Here is a 19,835-nt window from a genome sequence, read left to right on the forward strand (position 1 = left end):
AGAAAATGGATCATGTACTTCAGGGTAAAGAATAGAAAGGAAACAGCCTCGCTGTATATTGTTTTAGTTTAAGGGAGGAAAATACACATATCCTAGTGCTACGAGTTAATCTTTGTAGCGAGAGATCACTTGTCAGTTTCAGGACACCCTGTTTTACTAGAACAGGGAGGAATCGAGAAATTAAAAGTTAATCAGAGCGCAGGTTCCTAAAATGTTAATGTCGGAATGTTCTGTAGATTGGCGCAAAGACCTTCGATCTTTGCACCAACTGTCAGCACGTTAACCTCAATCCCGACTAAAGACAACTCACTCTTTGCCTTTCCCAGGGGCCGGGTTTAAGAGGCTCGCGGAGTCAGTGCGCGTGCGTCATCGCCGGTCCTTTTAGGCAGGGGAAGGACACGCCCTCGGAGGGGGTGGAGCTCCAGAGGGGGCGGGGCCACGGCGTTTCCTAGGCGACGGACCGGCGGTGTCGGCGGTGGATTGAGCGGGTCTGAGCGGGGCTGCTCCCAGAGGGCCCCGCGACGGCGGCTCGCAGGCGCTGTCATGGCGGGGTTGCTGAAGAAGGTGAGGCGATTGGAGGTCATAGTTGCAATTTAGAACCTGGGTAGAGGCCGCCCAGCAGACCCTCAGTATGCTCGGGTGGGTGGCTCGGAAGTAACGTTGTTTGGGGCCGGGGTGGGGGGAGGGGGCGCCGGTCTTGTGCCCACGGGGTGATCCTTGAAGCCCCCTCCGCCCGGACTTGCAGAAACTGCGAACCAGCCACCCTGCAGGGAACCGGGCAGCGGCTTTTCCTGGGGGGTGTTGCACGCGCGGCACAGGAGTCCCGGGTCGGTGTGGCTGATCAGGTGCTTTTGTGTTTTATAAACAGACGACTGGTCTGGTGGGCTTGGCGGTCTGCGAGAGTCCGCACGAGGTGGGTATCCGCTCTTCTCTCCCACCGGCGTTCGCGAGGAAGACCACCTGGTGGGGCGAGGCGGTCGCGGGAAGCAGGGAACCGAAGACCAGCGTGTCCGCTCCGTGTGCCACCGTGTGCACGCGAGCGGTCTCTGCTTGTTTGGTGGCTGCCCGCCCCCCCTCCACCCCCCCCCCCCCGGCCCCGCACACCCCCACGAATCGACCGGGACCGCCCCTTTTAGGTCCAAGGTCGCTGCGATCCGTGACTGCTGCAGACCAATCCGATGCTCCAGTTTATAGCGACTCGGCTCCGTGGACCCAGTTGCAGCATTTGACACAGACGCCGTCAAGCAGCCACTGCCCTGCAGAGTGCCTTCAGCTCCCAGAACGTGTTCCCTTGCTCTTGACTTATTTTTTAACTAAGGAGAAAAGGTTCCATGCCAGGTAGCCGTAGGAGCTGGTTTGTGCTGCCCTTTCTGCAGGTGGACGCATGGGATATATGCCTCGCGCCCAGGCATCACCCTCCAGGCTTGGTGTCTGCCTCATCGGCTGTTTTAGGATAGGATCTAGGTAGAGAACTAGGTCAGAGAACACAGCCCTCGTCTTTCTCTAGCAGATGTTCAGCCAGCCCTGATGTCTCTTACTTTTTGACTTTGAATTCTTCCGTTACCCCTCCTCTCCTATAGCTACTACATCTTGGCCTCTTAAGACCTAGTTCCGAAAGTTTCTCATCCCTCCACCCTTCCCTTCCCCCTTATTTCTTTCCTTTGACCTTTTCTCTTCTGGTTGACTCTGAGTCTGGATGTCCTCCTCCAACACCCCATTGAAATATCCTGGGGCCCCTTAGGGGTCGAAGCCTGCCCACGATCACATTGATAGTATCCTACAGAATCCTACAGGTTTATCTTGTCATCTCAACTAGATTGTAGATTTCATTGAGGCGGGATTTTGAATTCCTTTGTTCACTGTCATGTTCTGCGTGTCTGTAAGTGCTCAGTGAATGTTTGTTGGAAGGCTGCCTAATACTCCTTATGAGTTCTTTATGACTTTGTGTCGGTTATTGTCCAAAAATAGAATTCAGATTTTCTCCTCTCTGAATCTGTTTCTTCCACTGTTGAAGCTATTTTTCTTGATGTAATCAGACTCTACTCCCTAGACTGGATATTTGGACTTTAACAGTCAATACTTCTCTTAATCTTTCTCTATCATAATAGTTTTCTATAATAGCTCTTCAATCTGACTTCATTTTTTTTTTGGAGGAGTCATATTCAGGGTGCTCAGGGGCTGCTCCAGATTCAAGGGGACCAGGTGGTGCTAGAGAGCAGCCCAGGATTCTTGCATGCGAAGTATGCACTCTGGCCCTTTAAGCTTTCTCTTATCTCTCCAGCCCCCTGCCCTCCAGAGTAATTCTTGAGTGCACTGCCAGGAGTAACCCCTGGGCATAGTCCACATGGCTCAAAAAACAAATATCAGTCTCACTTTCCCCCAACTGTATTTCCTGTCTTCCTATATTCCAACCATGTGCTTTCCAATAAAAACATAGTGCAGGGTTGCAGAGATAGATAGAACTGGGATTAAGGTGCATGCTTTGCATGTGCCCAATTTCTCAGCAGCCTATGTGGTCCTCCATTCCCTACCAGGAATGAACCCTAAGCCCTGAGCTTAGAATGAGTAATCCCTGATACCACCACATGTGATCGTCAAAACAAAAAACAGTTCGAGACACATTTGTAGGCCCTGTTTGTAATTTAATTTTTTCTTTGTGGTCACCTTTTTAACCAAAAGGCAAACTTTATTTTATCTAACCTTCATAGTATAATTTCAGCATATTAATATCTTAGCATTTAATTTTAGAATTCAAATTTATTACTGCATTTTATTTTAGAGTTTAAATTAATTACTGCAAATTAATTAATTACTTCACTGTTCAGATTATTCCCCTTTGTGGGTGGAGAGATAGAATAGCTGGTAGGGTGCTTGCCTTGCACACAGCTGACTAGATTCAATCCCCTGCATTTCATCGTCTACACAGCTCATATGGTCCCATATGGTCCTCCATTCCCCACCAGGAGTGATCCTTGAGTGCAGAGCCAGAAGTAAGCCCTTGAGCACCATTAGGTGTGGCTTAAAAGCCTGGAGGTGAGAACTGTTCACTTTTCAAGTGCTTAATACAGTGTTTGCCAAGTGGATCTTTTTTTAAAACATAGTTCAAGGAAAATAGAACTACATACTTTTCTGTTTGCTTTATTTTCTGCTATTCAGTTCAGTGTATGTGCAATTGAAAATTTTCCTTTACGTGTCCAGGCCTTCCCATGCCCATATTTCAGATGTCTTTTCTGTGAGATATTTTTTCATAACTGCTCAAGTGACTACTCTTTCCTTAGTAGAATGATAATGCTAACAATTATTGAATGTTACTGTGTGTCTGGTACCATACAACCCTTTGAAGCAGTTATTTCAACATTCCTTTTTCTGAGAGGAATGAGGCATAGAAAGAAGGAACTTATTTAGTGCAGCTAAACCCAGCAGTCAGATTCTAATTACCACGCTCAACTGTTGCTAAGTACTTTCTCCCCTCTGCAAAGCATGCATACTTATTTTCTATTTTACTCTGTTTAAAATTTTCTGCCATTGAAAGGAATAAATGATTAGATTCCATGTTACTGGGCCAGGGTTCTCTATTGTCTGTTGTCTTACTCTTTATTAAAATTCAGAAGAAATAAAGCTGAGCCCCACCCCACCCCTCTATTCAAAGTGTATCTTCTTTGACAATGTTTAAAATAATATAATAAAAAAGACTAAATTATGGAACATTATATTCAGATGAAGTCTAAATATACATACCGTTGATAAGAAAAATATCTAGAAGATCTCAGGTCTTGTTTACTTTTTTATATGCAAGGTCTGCAGTTGGTTCCTTGAGCCATATCCTCATCCCTATATTTTAAGTTTCATCTGCTTCCATATATGTTGTGTGGCAACTCAGGTTTTCTTGTTACTGAGTTTTTCGTGAAACTTCCTTGTATATAGTATAAACTGATTATAGTTACAAGCATAAGTACTGAAGTATTAGAGCTGCATTGTTAAATTTGATCATACTTATATTTACATCTGTGAATATATTTTTACAAAAATTCAAATAGAGGAAATGTAAAAATTGTAATTTTTAGTGCCTAAGGCCTCAAGTTGATAATAACATAGAAACTGATTGCCAAAAAGATCATTAACATTAAGTTAGAACATAGTTTATTTCTACTGGTTATCATTCCTGTGATTTATGTTCAGTTTTTGCTATGTATATAACATGAAGAGTTTAATTATGCTCACATTTTATCTAAATTCTAAAGGGGTAGGTAGAGCACAGGTCTGAAGGAACTGCAACAAGGAAGGGTTAAAAACTTTTTATAAGATGCCTTTTAAAAAAATCTGTGGTACTTTTAAAAGTGCTTTATTAATTTGTATGTTTTTTTTTCCAGAGACTAAGAATTCTATACACAAAGATTATTGATGTTCTTGAGCAAATGCCTACAAATGCAGCCTATAGGAAGTATACCGAACAGATAACAAATGAGAAGCTGGGTATGGTTAAAGCAGTAAGTGACTGAATTGTTTTCCTTGTTTTAAATTTATGGTTTCCAATGCAACTTTTAACAAAAAACAATCCAGTTGGTTATTTTTTACACATTTAATGCACATTCTGCTCACTTTTTTTTTTTTTCCTTTTATTTTGCTAGTGCTCTCTATATGTTAGGCACTATTAAATATTACTGAAGGGTCAGATATGAAGATACTCCATACTATTAAATACTATTAAGTATTACGGATGGAGCGATAGCACAGCGGGTAGGGCATTTGCCTTGTACATGGCCGAACCAGGTGGGATTCCTCTGTCCCTCTCGGAGAGCCAGGCAAGCTACTGAGAGTATCTCACCCACACGGCAGAGCCTGGCAAGCTCCCCATGGGGTATTCGATATGCCAGAAACAGTAACAAGTCTCACAATGGAGACATTACTGGTGCCCCCTTGAGCAAATCAATGAACAACGGGAGGACAGTGCTGTAGTGCTATTAAGTATTACATACTATTAAATACTCCACACTGTTAGGAACTACTGGAGCATCAGGTATGGAGACGCCCAGTAGGCTAGAGCTCAGGGTTTGCATGTTGGAGGTCCAGGTTTAGTCTGAGGCACCACACAGTATCCTTCATACCATGGGGAGCATTCTGTGAGCACAGAGCTGGGAGTAGCCCCCAAATTGAAATCAATGCTAGAATGAAAGCATGAGATCCCTTCCCTTTCCTAAGTTAATATTGTACTTAATAAACTCTGAGAAAAACGTTTTCTGTTGTTTAAGCCAGATTGAGTATGGAGCCAGAAGTAAGCCCTGAGACAGCCAGCTATGTCCTAAGAACCAAAAAGAAAAAAGAAAAATATTCAAGTATTTTCAAATCAGTATATAGTTACACTGAATTAGTCATTTTAATCCTTATTAATCAAATCAGTGAATATTTAATGTATTAAAATATTAAGAAACAAAAGCAATACAAAATAGTAGGTTAATGAAATGGGTTCCCCCCAAAATTTGGGGGGGGAAGTAAGAAGTATAATGAAAAGTTACAGGAAGTCTTTATATATATATGTGTATATATATATATATACATTATATGTATAAGTAAATATACATATCCTATATATATATATATCAGTTCTTTAAATATAAGGTATTGGAACATTGTGCCCTTTATTTAAATTTACTTCTTCTCTCCCCCCCTTAACTTATAGGAACCAGATGTTAAAAAATTAGAAGAAAAGCTTCAAGGTGGCCAAATAGAAGAAGTGATTCTGCAGGTAAAGAAAAAGTTGAAATTTAGATACTTGTCTTTACATGTTTGAGGCAGAATGTGTAATGAAATAAAACTGATTGTACAGGAAGAAAATAATTATATCAACTTTTAATAATAATAACATTTAGAAAATACTTTTAAATAGTAAAGTATCAGTTTGAATATTAATTATTGATTATACTTTTAATTTTTTGGCCTTCTGTTGGAAGTTTGGAGTTTTATACTCTGAATTTAATTAGCATGTTTGTTTGCCTTTAGTTTAAATTGCTAACATAGCATTACTACTGTTATTTTAATGTAGTTACATGTTTAGATCTAAATACTTAAACTTTATTTACTGTTACTAGTATTTGGCATATTGGGTACGCCACAGGGAGTTTGCCAGACTCTGCCGTGTGGGCAGGTTACATTCAGTAGCCTGCCAGTTTGTCCAAAGTAAGAATGAGATAATAAGATGTCGCGCAGCCGATAGGTCTCAGTCTCGTAACTCTGAAAGAGCCTTGAATATGGCACTTTTTAAAAAAATCTCAGGGCTAGGACAAAGGAGATGTTACTGGGGCCTGCTTGAGGTAATCGACGAACAACAGGCCGGTCGTGATCGTGACTTAAAATTTATAGAGTATGTTTTAAGAGAAATGTGTTTTAAGTCATAAAATAAAAATTTAATTTTTGAATATTGGAACTTTTCACCAAGTGAATGCTTATTGAAGTAAGAAATAATTTTCAGGGGCTGAAGCGATACCATAGCGGGTAGGGTGTTTGCCTTGCATGCTACCAACTCGGATTCGATTGCCAGCATCCCGTATGATCCCCTGAGCACCGCCAGGAGTAATTCCTGAATGCAGAGCCAGGAGTAATCTCTGGGCATCGCTAGGTGTGACCCAAAAAAGAGAAAAAAAAAAAAAAACTTTCAGTTTCATAGTATATTTAGAGTTTGGATTTTACATCACTGTCACTGTCACTGTCCTCCCGTTGTTCATTGATTTGCTCGAGCGGGCCCAGTAACGTCTCCATTGGAGACTTTGTTGTTACTGTGTCTAGCATATCGAATTCGTCACGGGGAGCTTGCCAGGCTCTGCCGTGCGGGCGAGATACTCTCGGTAGCTTGCCGGGCTCTCCGAGAGGGGCGGAGGAATTGAACCCGGGTCGGCCATGTTGGCCGCTTGTAAGGCAAACGCCCTACCGCTGTGCTATCGCTCCAGCCCTTGGATTTTACATACTAGATATTAAATGGTAAATTGCAATTATATTTATGAATAGATATTAAAATTGAGAAAATCACCAGTTTGAAATGTTGACTGTTAAATAGAATTGACTTTTTTACACTATTGACATAGATACTATAGAATCTAATATTCAACTTTTGATGGTGAAACCAATTATTAATGTAAAATTAGTTCTAATAGTTAATTTTTAATTATGATCACAACTATTAAATAGTATGTTCAAAGGGTATTAATTTTTTTTACTAACAGGCTGAAAACGAACTAAGTCTGGCAAGAAAAATGATGCAGTGGAAGCCGTGGGAGCCTTTAGTCGAAGAACCTCCTGCCAACCAATGGAAATGGCCAATATAATCATCATTAAATGTTTTGTGTATTGATGGGAAACTTGTGTAATTAAATGCTCTGTTATAATTTAAATGTTTCGCATTATTGATGTTTTATATCAGAAAACTAATACAGAAGTAATTTAGGAAATTTGTTAAAATTGGATCTTAGGAAATAAGGAATACCAGTCAATCTTCAAACTGTCAGGGCTAATTTAGTTTGCAGGTGATATTTCTTTTAACAGAAAGGTTATAGGAATACCAGAAATTTAATTGGACAAATTCCTATAGATTTTTCTATGCTGAAGCCATTTTTAAAAGGTGTATCTAACATCATTTAAAAGTTCTGAGTAAAACAAAGTAAGTAAAGTAAAGTAAAGGCCCTCCCGTTGATCGTCGATTTGCTCGAGCGGGCCCAGTAACATCTCCATTGGAGACTTTGTTGTTACTGTGTCTGGCATATCGAATACTCTCGGTAGCTTGCCGGGCTCTCCGAGAGGGGCGGAGGAATCGAACTCGGGTCGGCCATGTTGGCCGCTTGTAAGGCGAACGCCCTACCCGCTGAGTAAAACAAAAAAATTTGATTATTATTTAAATACATTTTATTGGTCATAGAAGTAAGGTTCAAAGAACCATCAAGGTAGAATTCATTATACATTTAAGAAATTGATTTAGTGTTTGAAATAAGGGTTTCTTATTTTTAGTAAGTAATTAGAAAAACTTCCTTTTGTCTCATTTAAGTTTGCTTTGTTAACCTTTAGCTTTTAATCTTTACCAACGAAATTACATCAAGATAGAGGTAGAATTTCTATAAGAGATATTAAGAGTTCCTAAAGTTTGAGGTCTGAGAGATAGTAAGGACATAAGATGCTTGCCCTTCATGCAACTGGCCCTGAATCAGTCACCCTTACTGTTTGTGGTTCCCTGAGCACTGTCAGGAATGATTTGGGAGTCAGAAGTAAGCCCTCAGCATAGCTGGGTGTGGCCAAAAAAAAAAAAGAAGAAAAGTCTGACATATACATCTTAGTTTTATGATTACAATATCAAAATGAGCTCACTAGATGTCACTAAATTTCCAACTTGAGTACAGCTGAATATCAAAAGAAAAATGGTATTCAAAGAAACAAGGTAAAAAATAAATCATATTTCATGTGTCTTCACCTTTTCTTCTTAGCATGCTATCATTTCTAATTACTAAGTTAAATTTATTTGGATGTTTGTTGCCTTAAAAGATAGTATGTGTGTATGTGTATGTGTTTTCAGTTTTGCTATTGCTAGAGCATTGCTAGATCAGAATGTCCAAAATAGACTTTTCCTCAGTGTTTTATTGTGAGCTATATATTAAATATTAAATAGTGAGTAAACTGTATTGAGTTGCTTTTTAGCAGTCTGCAAGAAACGAGACTCCAGAATCATATTTCAGTATTTGGCACCATCTGAACTCAGTAATTTGAGGAAAGTTGCCAACCTTTCAGAATTGCCTGTTTCCTTCTTTTAAAGTAGAATTTATTAATAACTTCTTTATAATTTTAAAGTTTGCTTTAATATATTGAGTTCAAAGTATATGACTAAAAGCTTGTCTGCATAGATACTTTGAGATAATTTTCTAATCATTTTTTCAGGCCCTTTGGGCATATAAAAAAATGTGACTTTATGTATTTTTGTCATATTTGAATCCTATAATTTTTTTTAACATCTTGGATACTTAAATTGAAATCCTATGGTCATTAATAAACAGTGACCTTACAGATACTTGCAATGGAATTACTAATTGAAATAATCAGAAATAATCATGACTAAAGTTTATTAACGTTTCCTAGGCACTGATCTAAGTTCTTCCAAAGAGAGAGTTCCTGTAAATCATATCTATTTTCTAGATAAACTAAGAATAGTTTTTCCCTGCAATTGTACTATATGAGGTCCCTGGAGAAGCAGTGATGAGATAGGATAGTAAGAACCCCCCAAGGTGACAGCTGTGGAAACAAATTTGGGGCCTTGACAAGTCTTACTCCAAGAACTCTTGGGGCTGGAGCAATGGCACAGTGGGTAGAGCGTTTGCCTTGCACGTGGCCGACCCAGATTTGATTCCCAGCATCCCATATGGTACCCTGAGCACAGCCAGAGGCACTTCCTGAGTGCAGAACCAGGAGTAACCCCTGTGCATCGCCGGGTGTGATCCAAAAAGAAAAAAACTCAACATAGTGTTTCTTGTGAACACATGCCTATTTTGTGTGAGCTGCACAGAAGAACCTATATCCTGCTTTGATTTTCTGTCAATGTACCTATGGAGAATAAGTATGAGTAAAAATAGTAAACTAGATTTCAAAACCATCTGTGTTTTAAAATTTTCCAGTCCTAATATTCTAAATTATTCTAGTGCTTTCCCCCCTAATTCCTTTATATCAAAATGCATGTTAGCCTAAAGTAACATGGAAATATTCTGAGATGCATGATTTCATAAAGTCACTAGGTGGCGTTATTGTAAAAAGAAAGACATTAAAATTGGTAAATGCTGAAATGAGATTTTTAGTTTTGGTGGAGCTCTTTTTGTTAGTGTTCGGGCCATACATGGAAGTGCTATTCCGGGCTCTGTGGTGTCTCTGAAGTTGGTTCTCCCTCATGCTTTGTATGCATTCAGTCAAGTAAACTCTCTGAATCCAAGTAGATGTTTTATGAGAATTATAGTCAATTTAGGAAATAAATGTAAAATGCACACATTTATTGTGAGAAGTAAAATGGGAAATACTACCAAGTGTTCTTTCAGGGTTGTTTTCAGCTTGTAGTTAGAAAATCTTCCTTTTTTCTAAATTGGTTTACTGTACAAGGTAATTTCCAAGATAGTCTAAAAGTAAAATAAGTTCATATAATTGCTTCCACGGCAGAGCCTGGCAAGCTCCCCGTGGCATATTCAATATGCCAAAAACAGTATCTATAACAGGTTTCATTTTCCCGACCCTGAAAGAGTCTCCAGTATGGCAGCATTGGGAAGGAAGAATAAGGAGAGGCTGCTAAAATCTCAGGACCTGGATGAATGGAGATGTTATTGGCTCCTGCTCGAGCAAATACATGAACGATGGGTCGACAGTGATATAGTGATAATTGCTTCCATGTCATATTAAAAACAACCTGTTTTTAATTTCAAGTTCTTGATCACCAGAGTATTTTTGTTGTTTCTACTGTCTCAAATGGGAGGAACATAGAGGTGACATTGTAGAGATGGGACCCAGAAAGGAGAGTGTTTAAAACCAATAGAATTCTCATCAGTAAAATTTTAAGATGCATTAAGATTTGGAAATGGGAGTGGTGGGGGTATTTGAAGGTTCCTGCATACGTCCAATTACACCTGGTTTACCTATGAAAGATCTGCTCTAGTGCTTCTATACTTTCCCTGATCTTCATGAAGATGTGGAGTTACGTAGCCATTTATGTGCATTTGCTTTCGCTTAAAATCCTTATTAAAGTCAGTTTTATTTGATAATATAAAATTTCATGTTCTAGTAAGAAGTTTATTTTAAATTGGTGTGGAGATTGGAAAAGTGACATTAATCTCAGTAATTTTCTGGGAAGATGCCAATGTAATTTCATCACAAAGGAATAAAGATATTGAACATTATGAAAGAAAGTGCTATATAACAGATTAATTTTAAAATGGTTAATTTTAAGTTTTAATTCTTTCAAAATGCCAGGGTGCTAAACATGGCAGCATCGTAAAATGATTGAAAATTGAGACTGGATTTTAATCCCCAGCCTTCACTACCGCCAATTTTCTGAGCTTCAGTTTCCACCTCAATAAAACGGGACTGATAGTTTCCTTCTTGATAAAATCATAAAGATGAAATTAGAAATATCTCTAAAATGCTTAGTAATGATGTTGTTTATAACAATATGATGGTCGGTGGAAATCATCTATGAACAAATGCTTTCTGGCTTGAAAAGGTAATGATTTAACAGTGCCAATTTCGCTTTCATGTTAACAACCAAGTTATAAATGTAATGAAAGTGTGCGGGGACCTAATGTCTGTACAGCTGTTCTCTCAAGATTTTCATTCTCCATACTGATTCTAGTTCTGATATTTTATATTTGTGTAATGTAATTTACACAGCAGAGTCTGGCAAACTCCCTGTGTCCTATTCAATGTGCCAAAAACCAGTAACAACTATGGGTCTCATTCTCCTGACCCTGAAAGAGTCTCGAATGTGACACTTTTTAAAATCTCAGGGCTAGGACAAAGGGGATGTTACTGGGGCCTGCTAGGGGCAATCCATGAACAACAGTTTGACAGTGATACAGTAATTCATATAAATGTAACAAACATATTAAGTATAGGATATTTAAAGTCTAGAAGGTATAAAGTGTCCATGTGTAGTGGGACAACTCTACACTTTCAGAGGTGCCAAAGACCTGAGAACTGAGTGGTCACCTTTCAACTCAGGGTGACCCCGGCCAGGGATTGGGCGTCCCACCCCTTAGCCACGCCCCTCGGCTAGTGACTCCGCCCATCCCCTCTGTTCTCCCGGAAACTGGTGGCTTCTGCTTCGTTGCTAGGATACGGCGACCAAAGAATCCGACACAGACCTACTCCTCTTCCTGAGAAACCGCTTCACTCCCAGTCGCCGCGTTTCTTCTTCCTTAGGTAGGAGGATCTGTGCGCCCTCCCCGTCGAACCTGGACCACCAAAGCAGCCAGGAACTGGGGTCTCTATTGCCCGCCCCAGATTCCGAGCCCGTGTGTGTGTGTGTGTGTGTGTGTGTGTGTGTGTGTGTGTGTGGTGCTTATCCTGTCTTCTTTGGCTCCTTTTCTGGCTTCCCAGCGCTGATTTGAAATTCCCAAGGAGGTGCACCCCGTCTTCCCACCCAAAGACCTCAAAACGGGGAAAGAAGGTATTAGAAGCAAGACTGACACCGAGGTGCCTCTAGGAAACGTGGGGCCAGCCGCCCTCGGTGACTGTTTTCAGTCTTGAGCTTAGAGGGCACCGAGACTTGACTTCACCGTATTTGACAGTCTCTCTCCAGGGTCTTGAAGGTTCTGCTTATAAAACCTTCAAAAGTTCAAGTCTGCTTTCTGAAAGGCATAACTGGATCTCGACCCTGCTATAAACACTAACATTCTTGATACAGCAATGACGTCAGGCACTGTGGGTGAACGGGGGCTCATTTTTGAGTTCAATCACAACATTGCTTTCTTTTCAAACGATTTTTAAAGATGAAAACATTAACGATTGGATGAAACTACATAAAAGTGATTTAGAAGTTAAGACATTAAAAAGATGACTGAAAATCTGCCTTCTAAACCCTGCCCTACTACCCGCCAAAACCCTGCCCTCCAGTGAAATCCTTCAGAGTTTGCAAATTATACTACTGCTCTGTGCTTTTGCTTCAAGGTCTCCTAGGAGTACGCAGCATTGGTTACTGGTGCCTCCTAACCCTTGAACCTTGTCTTTAGGGCAGATGTTTCCCCCATCCCTCTTCATATTCATCTTTTAATAGGCGAGTGTTTTTAAACACTCACAGAAAGCACAAAATTTTTAGATCTAGGGTTTTTTTTTTAAATATACTCTGGATCCTATTATGTTGTTTTTAGACATTTAATTTTACTTCCTTATTGTAGCTAGTCTATGGAAATAAGTTTGTATGTTGTATACTGAACTTAGATGCAGCTACTCAACTCAATCTTTTCAAAAGTGGGTTATAACCAGAGGCACCACTGAAATAATCCAGGGTGCAACGGGAGTTGTTTTCTACTTGTTCCTAAAAGAAGATTGATTTCCAAGGGATATTGAATGATAGTTTTTCTGGAAATGGGTGGCAGACCAGGTTTAAAAAACCTAACATTTATAGCACAGCGGGTAAGGCGTCTGCCTTGCACGCAGCCAACATGGCCGACCTGAGTTCGATTCCTCTGGCCCTCTCAGAGAGCCCGGCAAGCTACCGAGAGTATTTGATATGCCAGACACAGTAACAACAAAGTCTCCAATGGAGACATTACTGGGCCCGCTAGAGCAAATCGATGATCAACGGGAGGGCCTTTACTTTACTTTTTTACTTTTAATACTGTATCTAAGATGTTTTTTAAAACAGACATTATAAATTGTGGCAATTCTATTTCTTCCTTCCAGTTTTAATTTTTTCCCTCCTTGTAAAACTGTTGATGCATTTAAATGGTAACAGTTGTACTGTTATGCACAAGTTCCTCTTAACAGATACAAAAGGGGGGTGTAGGACAGAAGTTTGCATGTGATGGACCCAGAGATCAGAATAGGTCATGGGATTCTAATCCATTAAACAAATGATTCGAAGGCAGGCCATAATCTATAACTAATCCCTTATTCCCAAACTAGTTGTCAATATATTCTCTACAGAAAAGCTCAAATGTATTGTTTTGAGGTTCTCTTTTTTTGATATACTGTTATGGGTACTGTAGTGTTTTTATTTTTTAAAAAATCAGAAATAATTATGCTATATATTTTACAAAGGTAATCAACATACTCATTATTTTGTATGTAATGAACTTTTAAAGTATTGCAGCTTTTATGTCTATAGTAAATATGTGTATTTTTTTCTCAATTTAGAAAAATGTCTGATGAGAATGACAAGGTGTCTAAGGCAAAGGATTTTATGCCTGCAGAGTCTGAGGCTGGGCAGCCTGAGGCTGAGGAATCTGACTCTGGGGAATCCGAGGTCTGGCAGTCTGAGGCTGGGTCATTTGACACAGAGTCCTCTTCCACTGGGGAGTCGGAGGCTAGCGAATCTGAGGCTGGCGAATCTGAGGCTGGCGAATCTGAGGCCGGGGAGCCCGAGTCTGCGAGGTTCGAGGCTGAGGAAAAAGTTCCTGCAGCAGAAGACCATGATGATGTCCGAATTCCAGTCTCCCTCGCAGTGTTTCCGGAGACTCCTCAGGCCGAAGGCAACGCATCTAAACCACCACCACCATCCCCCCAGGACCAGGAGGTGGAGAATGTTAAAACCTCCCCAAGCTCAAAGGAATCAAGCAATGGAAAACTGTCGTCAGATGAGTCCAAATCATCTACCGAATCATCTACCCAAGACTCTGATTCCCTGTACCCAAGAGAATCTGATACCTCAGTACTGTCCCTTATGTTTTTGGAGAAAATACAGGCTACAAAGGAATCTTTGCAAGCATCACTGGAAAATGCGCTAGCAACAGGTATTGTCTGGAAAAGAAAGGATATTTCTTTTCTGCATTTGATGATGTGTTGCTTTTTTTCTCCTTATAAACTTTTGTTTCATTTTTGATATTACATTACATTTCTCTTCTGTACCACACTTCTATGACTCTGTCACTTGAGTCTCTTTAACTCTGTGTGTGGCTTCACTTCTACAGTATCTGTTCTCTCAAAATCAGTGAGTATTATTAAATTTAAGTTGATATTTGTTTTTGCAAATAAAGTAAGTCTTAATTAGGGACCTTAGAAAATAGTAGAAAGGTAGAAAATATAGGTGAATATGACTTTTTAAAAAATATAAAGTGGTAGATAAATATAGTTGAATGTGATTCTTTTGATGTCGGTTTGGGATTAGTTGTACACAGCTAGCAAGAGGTGGGATGGAAACTGACAATTTATTTCCTAGTTTCACTTTCAGTTCTCATTCCATGTTTCATGTATATTTGACGTATTTCCAAATATGTTCATATTGTTAGTCATATTAAACTTAAGAGAAATCATTTTTTGTCTTTAGATTAAACCCATTTTAATGACATAAAGGTGATGGCATGTAGGAATTATCACAACAATGATGGCAATAATTTAGATGTTAACCACAGAGAACCATTCTACTTTTCTGGCTAATTGCTTCTTCTGCTTTTTATCAAAAGTTTTGAGAGTTTCTAGCAGCTTAATTTTCTCTGCAACAGTTTAGGTAAAATGTAGTTTTGAATTTAGTGTAAGTGGTTAGTCCTTGTGTGGTATGTCCATGTAAATAGGATGTAGAAGAGAAAATCCCAATTGTCCTCAGCTGAAGTTGGCATCCCTTAATTACTTTATTCATTGTAAATTTGGACTCTCTTTTTTTAAATCTTATCAGACATTTTATATAACATAATAAACTCATAATGATTTTTTAAAAATTGTGTTGGTTCTGCATTTCAGAAATTTCTTAACACACTTCTTTTACCTAAAGCTAGGGAGTCACTGTTAAGAAAATTTTAAATATATTATCAAAACTATAAAAACAAATTATTAACCTCAACAATACGTAGCTAACTACATCACTAATCATCAGAGAGATGCAGATCAAAACAACAATGAGATATCATTTCACACCACAGAGACTGGCCCACATCCACAAGAACAAAAGCAACAGGTGCTGGCGCGGATGTGGTGAGAAAGGGACCCTCCTTCACTGCTGGTGGGAATGCAGGCTGGTCCAACCCTTTTGGAAAACAGTATGGACGATTCTCAAAAAATTAGAATTCGATCTCCCATTTGACCCAGCTATAGCACTCCTGGGAATATATCCCAGAGAGGCAAAAATGTATAGTCGAAGTGACATCTGCAATTGTTTGTTCATTGCAGCACTCTTTACAATAGCCAAAATCTGGAAAAAACCTGAGTGCCCGAGAACAGATGACTGGTTAAAGAAGCTTTGGTACATTTACACAATGGAGTACTATGTAGCTGTTAGAAAAGATGAAGTTATGAAATTTACATACAAGTGGTACTACATGGAAAGTATCATGTTAAGCGAAATGAGTCAGAAAGAGCGGGATAGACACAGAAAGATTGCATTCATCTGGGGAACATAAAGCAACAAAACGGGAGACTAACACCCAGGAAGGGCTCAGATTAGTACCAGGAATTTTGCTCCATGACTTGAAGGCCAGCCACATGTGCTAGGTGAGAAGGAAGCTCAGATAGAGAAGAGAGCACCAAATAAAGGGTGTTGTGAAGACCCTCCCAGGGTGGGAGAGACATGCTAAAAGTGGTCTATAGACCAAACATGACTGCCACTCAATGCCTCTCTGGCAAAACACAGTACCCAAAAGAAGAGAGAGAGAACAGGGAGGAATGCCCTGCCACAGCGGCAGGGTGGGACGGGGGGGGGGGGGGGGGAGGAAGGGGGGTCGGAGGGATGATAGGACCCGTGGTGGGGGAGGATGGGCACTGGTGGAGGGATGGGTACTTGATCATTGTATAACTGAAACCCAAGCACAAAAATTTGTGAGTCTATAAGTATACTTCATGGTGTTTCACTAATAAAAAAATGATAAATAAAAAAAAATAAAATAACATCAAAAAAAAAACAAATAAAAAAAAATTTACTCGTGTATTTGGTAAGCATCGATGTTCCTCCTTGAATTATATGTCATTTCTCATTTTTTCCTTCATTTTCACATCTTTTCAGTATGTACTTTACTTCTAAAAAACTTACTTTTGTTGATAATGTGAAATCATTGTTTTGATTAGTACAATTCTAAGCAGTAGACAATTTTAGCAATAATAATAAGCATTCACCAAAGCTATTTTGGTATCGCTGCATATTATGCTGTTAAATTAACATGCTTTGCATACTGATATATTCCTTATAACTATATTAAAATGTATCTACACACATAAGTTGTGTATATGTTTCTGTGTGCTCATCTAATTTCACAATAAAAATTAACAATTTAACAAAAAAAAAACCAATACGTAGCTAAGTTCCATTTTTAAATGCCTAAATTTTATTATGATATTTTTGATAAATATCGCATTTACTTTATGACTGGGCTAGAGCGATAGCACAGCGGGTAGGGTATTTGCCTTGCACGCGGCCAACCAAGGTTCGATTCCTCCGCCCTTCTTGGAGAGTCCGGCAAGCTGCCAAGAGTATCTAGCCTGCAAGGCAAAGCCTGGCAAGCTACCCATGATGTATTCGATATGCCAAACACAGTAACAAGTGTCACAATGGAGATGTTACTGGGCTTGCTCGAGCAAATCGATGAACAACAGGAGGACAGTGACAGTGACAGTGACTTTATGACTACTGCCATGTCAGATAGCTATAAATATCAAAATATTTTAACTTATGGTATATATCTATATGCCATCTTATTATATCTTCTGCATTAAGATGTGAATGTAACACTCAGGAAAAAAAGAAAGGGAAGCACAAAAGATTTATAGATATATTAAAAAAAAGAGCTTGTCCTATGCCAATTTTATTTATTTTTCGCAAGGGTGCTTCCAGTCATGCTCAAGGGGCAGTGCTAGCAACCACCAGTGTCATACCTGGCTGTGTTGAAGTGGAAAGACATTTGGTGGTAAGGTTTAAACTCAAGTCCTTGCATGTGCAAGGCATGTATTCCTGACCCCTGAGCTATTTTCTAGTCCCTAATTTTAATTACTTTTTTTTTTCTTTTTGGGTCACACCTGGCGATGCACAGGGTTACTCCTGGCTCATGCACTCAGTAATTACTCCTGGCGGTGCTCGGGGGACTATATGGGATGCGGGGAATAGAACCCAGTGTTGGCTGTGTGCAAGGCAAGCATCCTACCCGCTGTGCTATCACTCCAGCCCCTTAAATACTTTTATTCCTATAATTCATGAACAAATATAACTTCAAAGCAAGTTCATATTTTTAACATGCAAACTTCTAGGTTTTCCAATTTATAGAAGAGAAAGTCAAATAATGTCATTTTTGGTGAAAATTAGTTCTGTGCATACTTATTTTTTTGTATTTTTTTAAATTTTTTTATTAGTGAAACACCATGAGGTACAGTTATATACTTATTTTTATATACATGTAATAACCAATGATTTTTCTGCCTTTGATTTTGGCAGTTATTTATTTAAATCAGTTACGAAAAGAAGACCACATTTAGTATTATTTGACTGGAAGGTCAAAAAAAAATCCTTGGAAACTTATCGTGTGTGTGTGTGTGTGTGTGTGTGTGTGTGTGTGTGTGTGTGTGCGTGTGGTGCGGGAGTGGCCCACACTTAGAAATGCTCAGGGTTTACTCCTGACTGCACTCAGGAATCACTCCTACCTCTTCTATGGGGACCATTTGGGATGCCCAGGATTGAACACAGGTTGTTGGCATCTAAGGCAAGAGCCTTACCCGTTGCACTCTCTCCAGACCCTGTTTTTTATTTTCTTACTTTTAATGGAGCGAGAGACCAAAGCAATAGCACAGCGGGTAGGGCGTTTGCCTTGCACGCAGCCAACATGGCCAACCCGAGTTCAATTCCTCCGCCCCTCTCGGAGAGCCCGGCAAGCTACCGAGAGTATTCGATATGCCAGACACAGTAACAACAAAGTCTCCAATGGAGACGTTACTGGGCCCACTCGAGCAAATCGACGATCAACGGGAGGGCCTTTACCTTTTACCTTACCTTTACTTTTAATGAATATGTGCTGATTTACCTATACATAACGGCAGCATGTAACCAAAGTAGGCACACATCTAAGACACAGGGACACATCTGTTAAGTCTCAGAGTAGATACCAGTAGATATAGGTCCTCCCGTTGTTCATTGATTTGCTCAACGGGGCCCAGTAACGTCTCCATCATGAGACTTGTTGTTACTGTGTTTGGCATATCGAGTACATCATGGGTAGCTTGCCAGGCTCTGCTGTGCGGGCGAGGCACTCTCGGTAGCTTGCCGGGCTCTCCAAGAGGGGCAGAGGAATTGAACTCGAGTCAGTCATGATGGCTGCGTGCAAGGCAAACACCCTACCGCTATGCTATCGCTCCAGCCCAAGTCTCAGAGTATATCTTTCTAATAGAGCAAACAATTTTTTGATTTTTCTGAAATGTTTCTTATGCTTGTATCGGAGTAACATTGACTAGACATTGGATGTTGTTTAATTTTATTTCCTTTAAAGACAGTTTGATGTTATTAAAATTTAATTTTAATTTTATTTCTTTCTTGTGGCAGTCTGATTAAGGAGGTAACGCTCAGTGCATAATGCTCTTCATAGAAGGGAACAGAAGAGAAACCTAAACATTGAGCTAGATTTGGGGTAGTAGGTATTGATTGTTGATGCTAATTCTTGAGATTTTGATTTTTAAAGCAAACGTTTATAGCAGAATGTTGGACACTTGTCGTAGAAAATTTTAAGTAACTCAGAATGAGATTTTGATAAGGGTATGTAACAGATGATTTCTGTTCCATGTAATGAAAAAATTGCCCAGAATTCTGTTTCTGCTCTGGACTGTAATTTGTTGACTTTTGCTCTATGATTCTTTTTCTTTTTATTATTTACAGTAAAAGCTGTACTTATTCCCAGTGGTCAAGAAATTATAAGGCCTTTTAGAGTGGATTCCAATTTATCAGGCCTGAAGAATTATTTTTCAAAACTATTAAATATTCCACCAGAGGTACTACAGATGAGATATGCTGGTAAGCTTACTTTCTAATTAGTTTTAAAATGTAAACACTTAAAGCTTTGATTTATAAGACCAAATACCTTGATATTTACTATTTGAGCATAGTTCTGATTTTATATTCAATGATTTAATATATGCCTGTCTTATTATTTTTTTCTGACTACTAAGAAAGTGCATACAATATTTGCCATATAATTTAGGACCAGAATGATAAT

At 39.4% G+C, this 19,835-nt stretch overlaps 2 protein-coding genes across 2 annotated transcripts in view; both read left to right on the forward strand.

Annotated features, from left to right (window-relative positions):
* Nucleotides 1-445: 445 nt before the first annotated feature.
* Nucleotides 446-7,382, forward strand: NDUFA5 (NADH:ubiquinone oxidoreductase subunit A5). The gene is made up of 5 exons (XM_056118180.1): nucleotides 446-564; nucleotides 869-913; nucleotides 4,371-4,487; nucleotides 5,678-5,743; nucleotides 7,215-7,382. The coding sequence occupies exons 1-5, from the start codon at nucleotides 544-546 to the stop codon at nucleotides 7,314-7,316; spliced, it is 351 nt and encodes a 116-aa protein (XP_055974155.1). The 5' UTR covers nucleotides 446-543; the 3' UTR covers nucleotides 7,317-7,382.
* A 6,479-nt stretch (nucleotides 7,383-13,861) lies between these two features.
* Nucleotides 13,862-19,835, forward strand: part of IQUB (IQ motif and ubiquitin domain containing) — a 66,707-nt gene continuing 60,733 nt past the window's right edge. Inside the window, exons 1-2 of the mRNA XM_056118494.1 lie at nucleotides 13,862-14,453; nucleotides 19,499-19,633. Coding sequence (XP_055974469.1) covers nucleotides 13,862-14,453; nucleotides 19,499-19,633 — 727 coding nt within the window. The remainder of the gene's footprint in view (nucleotides 14,454-19,498; nucleotides 19,634-19,835) is intronic.

The sequence above is a fragment of the Sorex fumeus genome, unplaced genomic scaffold (genome assembly GCF_029834395.1).
Source record: "Sorex fumeus unplaced genomic scaffold, SorFum_2.1 ptg000037l, whole genome shotgun sequence".
In the NCBI taxonomy this organism is placed as follows: domain Eukaryota; kingdom Metazoa; phylum Chordata; class Mammalia; order Eulipotyphla; family Soricidae; genus Sorex; species Sorex fumeus.

Excerpts from the sequence above, each read along its gene's own strand:
- NDUFA5 (XM_056118180.1), top strand. The coding sequence starts at position 544 with ATGGCGGGGTTGCTGAAGAAG. Across the intron at positions 4,488-5,677 it reads AGCTGGGTATGGTTAAAGCA|GAACCAGATGTTAAAAAATT; the intron begins GTAAGTGACTGA and ends CTTAACTTATAG. Across the intron at positions 5,744-7,214 it reads TAGAAGAAGTGATTCTGCAG|GCTGAAAACGAACTAAGTCT; the intron begins GTAAAGAAAAAG and ends TTTTACTAACAG.